Source organism: Montipora capricornis, chromosome 10 (genome assembly GCF_036669925.1).
Source record: "Montipora capricornis isolate CH-2021 chromosome 10, ASM3666992v2, whole genome shotgun sequence".
Lineage (NCBI taxonomy): Eukaryota > Metazoa > Cnidaria > Anthozoa > Scleractinia > Acroporidae > Montipora > Montipora capricornis.
Genome location: NC_090892.1, coordinates 57,062,100 through 57,072,799, shown reverse-complemented (window position 1 = coordinate 57,072,799; position 10,700 = coordinate 57,062,100). Strand labels below are relative to the sequence as shown.

At 40.4% G+C, this 10,700-nt stretch overlaps 1 protein-coding gene and 1 pseudogene across 1 annotated transcript; both read right to left on the bottom strand.

Moving 5' to 3' along the window:
• Nucleotides 1-482: 482 nt before the first annotated feature.
• LOC138018737 (arylsulfatase I pseudogene) lies at nt 483-3,971 on the bottom strand (annotated as a pseudogene).
• A 1,439-nt stretch (nt 3,972-5,410) lies between these two features.
• On the bottom strand, nt 5,411-7,609 carry LOC138021871 (arylsulfatase I-like). Its single transcript, XM_068868892.1, has one exon. The coding sequence runs from the start codon at nt 7,531-7,533 to the stop codon at nt 6,034-6,036; it is 1,500 nt and encodes a 499-aa protein (XP_068724993.1). The 5' UTR covers nt 7,534-7,609; the 3' UTR covers nt 5,411-6,033.
• Between the last annotated feature and the right edge of the window lie 3,091 nt (nt 7,610-10,700).

Genomic DNA, 10,700 nt, shown 5'->3' with positions numbered 1-10,700 from the left:
TCGGAAAGTTTCTGGAAAAGATGGAAATCCTCAGAGGTATTCCTCTTTTCCCGTTCCAACCGAAATGACCGGAAAAAGCCTGTACCATTTGTAAACTCCCACTCGACCCGGTGCACTTCGGCCTCTTTTCCCGCCATTCGACGCTGCAGATGCAGCCGTCATTTTGATTTGTTATTGTTTTCTTCTAGCCGCGAGAGTCTCGGGCTTGGCGAAACGCCACACCGGGAAATATTTTTACTTGAACCGGGGCGTTTACTATTTGAACGGAAAATCCGGTTGGAATGGAATGCTCGTAATGGTACAGGATAAAACTATACAACTTGGCGATGTGACAGTGTTGCAAAATACTTATTCAGTGTTCATATCCAAATGAAAATAATGAGATTACATGGGAATAATTTCATGTGCGTTTTTGTCCAAAATCACTTTAGGCTCAGGAAATTATTTGATTTTGACCAAAACGCAAGTGGAGTCTTTTGAACTCCTCAAAACCATCCTGTTGTTTAATTTGTATTCCCAACATTGACACAGTTGGTTTACAACAACTTTTTATGTATAAGCATAGCGAACATATGCAGACACAATAAGTAAACTTGTTCCAGATTATAAGTGTCTTGCTCCAGTAAATAGTATCAATGACTGACACAATAACGTTTTAGTATAATTTGGACATGGATTATCGAAGAGAGAGTGAGACGTAGTGGTCAACTCCAATTTTTAGTGAAAGAATGAGTCCCGAGATACAGAGGAAATCCCAACAACCTACCATTGTACTCACAAAATAACTAGATCAACTAAACGTATCAATGTGGTCAATTACAAAAGTCACATCCTGTTGGTATTACAAACATCACACAAGTTGATTTTGCAACAAAATGATGAGTGTCTCAAAAACGAAGACCTTAAGACCCCTATGATCCTAAAAACCCTGCAAACTCTAAAACTCGGAAACGAATAAAGTACCCCAAAACCATAAATTTGGCTAACCCTAGGCCTAAAGTTGGTTTTTAGGCCTAGGGTTAGTCAATTGAGGGTTTTGGGATACTTTATTCTTTTGCAAGTTTTAGGGCTCTTAGGGTCTTTGTTTTAGAGACACCCCAAAATGATTCTGAGTTTGCACAACTTGCTTGTGTTTATGCTTGTACTGCAAATGTAAACCAGCTCACAATGTTGCATTCTCTTTGGATATGGACCATCATTGTAATGAGTGAAATGCATAGATTAAAATTCACATGGTGAGGTATTTATGGAAAACAAATTAAACCTCAGATAATTAAATTTATCAGTAGTCCTCACTGGTATGTACAAACAGACTGAATCAATCAAATTGACGAGGTTTCTCAGGTGGAAAGGTTTGCAAAATTTCTGCTGACAATTAGACTGCGAGCAAGCTCTTCAGATTACTAACAATACTGACAACTGCAGATTATGATACAAAAAAATGATCAGAAAAGTTTTGTTTGATTTACCACAAAACTATAAGAAACAGTGTGAGAGCACCCAAAAATATACTCAATCAGAAATAATTTTGATTCAGAAGTTCCTAAAAACCACATGAGTACAGAATCTATACATTCATTAATTGCAAGAACAGTGTCTTGTCACTGCAAATCCCATACAAACCTGATCAATACAAATTGTTACAATTGAAAGAATGTGAAATTCAGAATCCAGGGCAGTACTGTAAGTTATAGCCCATAATGATATCTTCTCCAATTCTTAATGGAAGCACCAAGAATAATCACAAAAAGCTGTTAAGCCTTCATCTACTTAGAGTGTTGCTGATGAGGATTTTAGTTTATCAGTCACCTCTAAAGGTGCATTTCAACTATCCAACTGGCATGCTCTGTTCATGCCATGCAAAAAATTGCATGGGCTCTTTTAACACCAGTCAATTTTTATCACCAGATGCTAGTCCCCTTTGTAGCAAAAGTGTTAAACAAAGACTGGTCAACCATAACAGAAATTCTATATTGTCAAAACTTGTTTACACTGCGACGCACCTTACCATGGCCACCTGACAGAGTTTTTTAAAACTACTACGCCAATCAGGGTGTGCGAATTTGATTGACAGTTGACAGTCACCCCTCCTTGCAAAGTTTGCACAGTTGTAAGTTGAACACCGTTGCATAGGTTGTTGAGTTGACGTATTTACACACAGTTGTTAAATGTGAAAGTTAGTTGCATGGCCACAGTAAGGCATGTTGCACTGTAATGGAGACATACTGTTTCAGTGAGTGACTAACCCATTGACTCCTGGGGGTTCCTCATTGACGAGTTCTGGGGTGAAAGTGTTAAAGGATGTGTTCTTCAGGAATTAGATAACAAAATTAATGCTTGATGCCAGTGAAAGCATCCTGTTAAAAAATTATCGAAATATGAAAAACATATCGCTGTTTGACAAAACTACATTTTTGTCAAAAATGGCTAATGCACCCAAGGTGTCCAAACATATCCGTAAAGTTCTGGTTTGGACAGAGGATCTGGATCAGGATAACGCACTGGTACAGCAGTGGCATTATATTCTTTCAATTTCTTCATCAAAAGTGTCACCATTTCTGGAAAAGCTGATGATAGTTCATTCCTCTCTTCAGGATCTTCACGGATATTGAAAAGGAAGGTACTGTTGATATTGTCAAAAACGTTTACTACTTCAGGCTTATTACGATAGGAACTTTCTGGAGGAGGAACCCAACTCCCATTTCCTGGACAGCCAGTGAGAAGTTTCCAGTCACCTACACGTATGGCAGCTTGTCGGCAGTGTTTGTATTTCCCTGGGGTAGGGTCCCAGTGAGTGTCCATAGGATCAATATTATGCAAAATCTCCTTCCTTGGTGATGGTTTCCCTCTGCTTAATGTGTCCCACACATTGTAACCATCCAAGGGCAATCCAGCCACAGATCCTCCAGCCAGATTCACAATTGTTGGAAACCAATCAGTGACATGGATCATTTCTGAGCTTATCTGTCCACGATTTACCAACAGTTCACTGTACACGAGGCCCACGCCCCTCATTCCACCTTCCCAAAGTGTACCTTTCCAGCCTTTCAAAGGCCAGTTATTTCCTCCAGCATGGATTTGCCCGCCGTTGTCTGTACTGAAAAAGAGCACCGTGTCGTTCCACAAGCCATATTCTTGCAGAGCTTGCGTGATGTTACCAATTCCTTCGTCCATACAAGAAACCATGCCGGCGTAAGTCCGACGAGCCCTATCTTTTATATCTTTGTACTGTTCGGTGTATTGTTCAGGTACTTCCAATGGGGCATGCACTGCTTGGTACGCTACGAATAAAAATAGGGGACGGTCTGCTTCATGAGACGAAATAATCTTCACTGCTTCGTTAGTGAACAAGAAAGTGGAATAATTCCCAGCAGCGTCGCGAGCGATCTCTTCATTTCTTCGCAAGTCGTAACCATCTAATCTGTCAAATCCGCGACCTGGAAATCCATAACCGTTCTTGTGAGTATAATAATCTTCGTTGCCAGTCAAATAACCATAGAAGGAATCGAATCCTCGCTGAGTAGGAATAAACTCGCGTTTGTAGAATCCTATGTGCCACTTTCCAATCATATGAGTATTATATCCACTCTCTTTCAATTTGCTGGCGATCGTGGTTTCATTTTTGGGCAGTGCATTTGCTTGAGATGGCCAGATAATTCCGTGTTGTAAGCCCGTGTGGATCTGATATCTCCCGGAAAACAGCTGGCTTCTTGTTGGGGTGCAAATTGGTTGCACATAATAATTTTCCAGTCGCACTCCAGCGGAAGCCAAACTATTCAGGTTTGGTGTTTTTATGCAAGGATTGTGGTAACCAACGTCGTTAAAACCGTAATCATCAGCTAAAATAAAAACAATGTGCGGCGGTTTACTGAGAGCCGCACGAAAGCACCAAAAAATAATCACTCCAAGTTTTGCGAAGGCAGCCATCTCAACTTTCTCAGGGCTTCGTCACGCGTTCCTCCCTCACGCAAGGGGAGGAACGCAATGACGAAGCCCCAAGAACGCCTGCGCCAGTGGGCGAGAAGCGAATTCATTTTCCTGGCCGCGCGAGAGTAGGGTGAGCACAAAAAAAAATTGCACTGTCTATTCTCGTGGCCAAAACATTAAAAGTCTTCATGTTTCCCCACGGAAACGCTTGCTACACAGGTCACTTTTTTTAGGCACGGCTGTGTTGAAAAGTAAGACGGGACACGGGGACAAGCGAGGTGGGGACTTCGGGACATGGGAAGTCTGGGAGGCGGGGACTCGGGGACGTCGATAACTTGGGAACGAGGGAATGCATTTTCGAAGGATAGAATTTCAGAATTGGGAGAAGGTCCTAACGTAAAAAGGAAGTTGAATTGCTTATGTAATTTTGCAAAAATCATTTGTATGCTTTTCAAGTACCAGCTAAATACACACCAAAATGCAAAAATTGGATTCTCAAAAAGTAATAGGCCATTTCCGAGTTCATGTCTGCCTCTTCTTCAAAGGGATTTTAAGTGAGAAGCTTTTGTGAGGGTAATTAGTTTTTTACATATGAATGAAAACTAATTTTCATAAGGAAACTTCACTCTTAGACTCGCTTTGAAGAGGTGACAGACAAACTCAGAAATGGCCTATTGAACCAACTCTCAAGATTATAGGCGTTACTTTGGATCGGGATTTGTTGCAAATATGCTGAAAAAAAGCGTATGCTAAGATACCCGCTCTACAGAGGATTAAGAGCCTAGTTCCTTCAGATGTTATGATCTCTCCTTGTAACGCCTGGGCATATCTAAAAGCCTTGAAAAATAACATCAAATGTACCAATCACTATGCGTTGAAGTCATTGCTTTTTCTAGCAATGGCTGGTATGGACCGGCAGGTACAAAACACAGGTCACAGGTCACAGGTCACAGGTCATTATTTAACCTATACAGAAAGTATCCTAAACATTCATAAAAGCTAACCTTAGGCCTAATTAGGCCTAAAGAAAAGTTTTTAGGCCTAAGGTTAGCTTTTATGAATGTTTAGGATACTTTCTTTATAGGTAAAACAATGACCTGTGACCTGTGACCTGTGACCTGTGCCCTGTGCCCTGCGTTTTGTACCTGCCGGCTATGGACACACTTGAGCAAACACATATTTTACAATCACTTATTTTATTTTTTGTGTTTTGAATTGGATGGCCCAAATTGTATTTCCCAATTTTCTTACACCTCGGTTAACTACCGGTAAATACAATTTACAAGGTAGTGGCTTAAATGTTGTCCAGCCTCCATACAACAGGCTTGTTATGCACAACTCCTATTAGTACAGGATTTCCCACATGTGGAACCAATTATCGGCTGTTACCAAATCCTCGACCACTCTAATACAACTTCGTGCTTGTTTAAATAATGTTCAGTTCACAGGGTGTCAGTGCATGAACTGCATGTACATAATTTTATCCATTTTTTTACTTTTTAATACTTTCTCAAAATTTTCTTAATGTTATGATGTACTTAACAGTTAGGTATTCTTACATTCATATGTGCATAATTCATACTCATTATTTCTTTTCCAATTCAAATGGAAGTGCAAAGTAAGATGAGAATTACAAAGAGCTGTTGAGCCTTCTACTTAGAGTGTTGCTGATGAGGCTTTTAGTCTATCTGTCATCAGTCACCTCTTAAGATGGATTTACACTATACAACTGGCATGTTCTGTTCATGCCATGCAAAAAATTCCTTGCACTCTTGTCAACAACCATTTCCCTTTCAGGAGTGACATTTAAGATTTTACAGTGTCTAACACCAGATGATTTTCTATCTCTAGAGGGGGGTACCCTTTAGAAGCCAAAGAGTTAAGAAAAAGACTGGTCTAGCATAACAAAACTTCAATTTTGTAACAGGATTTTGAACATACTTGTTTTAAGAGGCAATGAAAGTTTCAAAACTTGTTTAAAGGATGTGGTCTAAATTCTATTACAAAATTAATGCTTCGTGCCATATTGTAAGTACACTGCAATAAATGATCAAAACATGAAAAAAATTAAGCTGTTTAACAAAACTATATTCTTGTAAAAAATAGCTAATGCACCCAAGGTGTCCAAACATTTCCATAAAGCTCTGGTTTGGACAGAGGATCTGGATCAGGATAACGCACTGGTACAGCAGTGGCATTATATTTTTTCAATTTCTTCATCAAAAATGACACCATTTCTGGATAAGCTGATGATAGTTCATTTCTCTCTTCAGGATCTATACGGATATTAAAAAGAAAGGTGCTGTTGATACTGTCTAAAAGGTTCACTACTACAGGCTTATTAGGATAGGAACTTTCTGGAGGAGGAACCCAACTCCCATTTCCTGGACAGCCAGTGAGAAGTTTCCAGTCACCTACACGTATGGCAGCTTGTCGGCAGTACTTGTATCCTGAAGGAAAATTCCAGTTTGTGTCTATAGGGTCAATATTATGCAAAATCTCCTTCCTTGGTGATGGTTTCCCTCTGCTTAATGTGTCCCATATATCGTAACCATCCAAGGGCAATCCAGCCACAGACCCTCCGGCCAGATTCACAATTGTCGGAAACCAGTCAGTGACATGGATCATTTCTGAGCTTATCTGCCCACGATTTTCCAACAGTTCACTGTACACGAGGCCCACGCCCCTCATTCCACCTTCCCAAAGTGAACCTTTCCAGCCTCTCAAAGGCCAGTTATTTCCTCCAGAATGGATTTGCCCGCCGTTGTCTGTACTGAAAAAGAGCACTGTGTCGTTCCACAAGCCATATTCTTGCAGAGCTTGCGTGATGTTACCAATTCCTTCGTCCATACAAGAAACCATGCCGGCGTAAGTCCGACGAGCCAAATTTTTTATATCTTTGTACTGTTCGGTGTACTGTTCAGGTACTTCCAATGGGGAATGCACTGCTTGGTACGCTACGAATAAAAATAGGGGACGGTCTGCTTCATGAGACGAAATAATCTTCACTGCTTCGTTAGTGAACAAGAAAGTGGAATAATTCCCAGCAGCGTCGCGAGCGATCTCTTCATTTCTTCGCAAGTCGTAACCATCTAATCTGTCAAATCCGCGACCTGGATATCCAAGACTGTTCTTGTGAGTATAATAATCTTCACCGCCAGTCAAATAACCATAGAAGGAATCGAACCCTCGCTGAGTTGGAATAAACTCGCGTTTGTAGAATCCTATGTGCCACTTTCCAACCATATGAGTACTATATCCACCCTCTTTCAATTTTCTGGCGATCGTGGTTTCATTTTTGGGCAGTGCATTTGCTTGAGATGGCCAGATAATTCCGTGTTGTAAGCCCGTGTGGATCTGATATCTCCCGGAAAACAGCTGGCTTCTTGTTGGGGTGCAAATTGGTTGCACATAATAATTTTCCAGTCGCACTCCAGCGGAAGCCAAACTATTCAGGTTTGGTGTTTTTATGCTAGGATTGTGATAACCAACGTCGTTAAAACCGTAATCATCGGCTAAAATAAAAACAATGTGCGGCGGTTTACTGAGAGCCGCACGAAAGCAGCAAAAAATAATCACTCCAAGTTTTGCGAAAGCAACCATCATAGACTCATGACAATCTCGTGAGTGAACACGCTTGACTGCACTGATATTTACATTCAATACGGTACACTCTAATAAGGGATACATGAGGTTTGTTTACTATTTACAAAAAAATCTGGAAATTTCGGTGACACCTTTCAAAAATTGTAAATGGAACACACATTTCCAACGGGAAAACAGGATTACCCAGGACCACCTTTTCAGACGGCATGTACTAAAATCAGGAACACCGGAACACTCGGGAAGTAACCCAAAACCCCCAATTTGGCTAACCCTAGGCCTAGCTAGGTCTTAAGTTGGTTTTTAGGTATAGGGTTAGCCAAATTGAGGGTTTGGGGTTACTTCCGGGGTGTTCCGGTGTTCCTGGTTTTGGTACATGCCTTTTCAGACGTACCGCTGCTACCGGAAACCGTAATCATCAGCTAAAATAAGAACAATGTGCGGGGGTTTACTGAGAGCCGCACGAAAGTAGCAAAGAAGAAAAAAAAATCCAAGTTTTGCGAAGGCAGGCATCTCGATCAACTCTTTCGGGAACGAGAAATTACAACCTCGTGATTGAACGAATGACTGCACTCACAATAATATTGGATACACTCTAATTATAGCCTGCGAACATAGACGTATTTCCGGCTGTCACTGGTTTCGGCGGAACCAGTGACTGAATACACTATATTAAAGGATACATGAAGTTACCAGATATTCGAATGTTATAAGATGGCAGCTGCTTCACGGGACGGGTAACCCTATTCGAAAGAATGGTTGAATGATGGAACGGAACGGCGGAATTGCGGAATATATGGAATATCCGGAATATTAAAAAAACACGGAATATACGGAATATTCCAAAATGTGGGATGAGAGGAAAGTCTAATTAGGGATACATAAGGTACTTACTCATACGATTCTGATATAATACATGTACATGAAGTTACCCAGGTGTTCGAATGTCATGAAATGGCAGGTGCCTCACGGGTCGGGTGACCCTATTCGAAGGAACGGTAGGATGATGAACGGAACGGTAGAATGCGGAATTGCGGAATATTCAAAAACACGGAAAATATGGAGTAATTTGAAACACGGAATATACGTTTACGGAATATTCTAAAACGCGGGATGAGAGGAAAGTCTTTAAAACAAGGATATAAATGATACATTTTTTCCGGCGAGTAGTCTGGGTGGAATAACATTGGGAGTACGCATTGCTTTACTGAACCTTTATTCACCAATTTATTGTCCTTTAAAGGGGTGTTATCGCGCAAGACGTTTAGCTAGATTAAATGAAATGAAGTTGAAATAATGATAGCCCTAATGAATGAAATAGGCAAAACAATAGTATTGACCGTATTGATCGTAACCTCTACTACCGATCATAACAAAATCTCCTAGGGTAATTGTGTTTGAACGAATTAAATTTTGTAACAAAGACCTTCAAAAAGGCACTGACTTAGCAAATCAGCCCACAAAAGAAACTATAACATGTCGTACATTACGGTTTTAAGTCAATTGAGACTTACCAGCGTCTTTCGCCATTTTTCCTTCTCTGAGTGTGGGAAAGTGCACCTGCGATGTTTCGGCACAAAAACGGAAGCGGGGAAACAGATCGCCCAGCGGTGAATCACTTTGGATAATCCCATTTCTTAACACATTTTTATATCTGTAAAATTATCATCCGAAGTTTTGTTATCCTAGCCAGACTTCTCACGGGCAAAACTGAAATGTATTATTTATATCCTCTTTTAAAAGACTTTCCTCTCATACCACGTTTTAGAATATTTCGTATCTTCTTTGTTTCAAAATATTCCATATTTTCCGTGTTTTAGAATATTCCATATTGTTGGTACAAGAACCGTACGCAATAAGACAACTTCGTAAGTAGAAATAAGAAATCACATTTCTTTCAAGACTACTTTCAAGATCAAATCGAAGAACAAGAGAGTTCAATGTTCAGTTCGTTGGGGGTCAAAAATGTGCGACCACGTGATGTAGTCGGATCCAGTTTTCCACACATTCGCCCCCGTTGATTGATGACATCAATCAATTAAAGTTCAGAATTAAGAAAATCTCATGACAAACAAACTTATTACCAACGTACTTGAACACATAGCTTTAGAAAGGTTTCTTAGCTAGAATTTACAACAACTGCTGGGACATCTTCATCCCTCACAACTGTAATAGAACAGCGTTATCCGGTTCAGTATTCAGCTTCACTTCCAAAGGGTAGAGTCTCTGCTGTGGGCGTTTCCATTCTGACGAAGGCAAGTTGCCGGACTTAACTTTCACTACTGCACTTCGAACTTCGCCATCTTGACCAGGAAGTAAGCTTTGAACCCTTCCACCTCGCCACAGTTGTCTTGGGGTCGTGTTCTCATGTATGCACACAACATCTCCCACTTGAACCTTACGCACTGAGCTAACTCTCTTAGAACAGCGATGTAGTCCTGTTCCGGGACTCCCTCTTACCCCGCCCTGAAAATGGGCCTGGAACCCAGGCGGGAAAAGAGAGAGTCCTGTATTACTTGCAGGCGCATGCTCAGAATGAGCCAATCATATTGCAGTAGATGCCAGCCTGGATATGTAAATAAAGGGAACCTTGAAACTCCGACAAAAAATCGTATATGAAAATTACTGTGTGATTTGCAGTGTCAGGAAAGAGAACATCTAAATTATGCCTCGTCGTGACCAAACGAGGAGAAAAAAACCCGATCGCAGTGATGTTGGAAAATTATGCCCAACAAATGTAACGACTGAGAGAAGATCGCAATAAATCAATGCAAAGGCTGAACTAGTAAATAAAGCATAGGATTTCACTAAGCGACAAAACAGCTCGGAGTCAGAATTTCATATTATCTGCAGTACTTTACCTCTAGCAATGAGTTTCCGAAGGAAAGTGCTTTTAAGTAGCAGCAATAAAAGCAAGGTGACACACGCTTTTAAGTAGCATTTTTCATCCTTATTAATTAATATTCACGAACAAATTTTGACCAGAAAAAAAATCGAGACATTTAACGTCCGAATAATCGATGTTTGACTGTGCATATATATGTATAAATTTAATAGAAACATTATTGCTTCATCATTGTATCATTTCATTATTGCTTCATCATTGCACCAGTGCTTTAAAAAAGTATTCTAAGGAAAAATTAATAGTCTGAGTAAATTACTCTACTCTA

Excerpts from the sequence above, each read along its gene's own strand:
- LOC138021871 (XM_068868892.1), bottom strand. The coding sequence starts at position 7,533 with ATGATGGTTGCTTTCGCAAAACTTGGAGTGATTATTTTTTGCTGCTTT.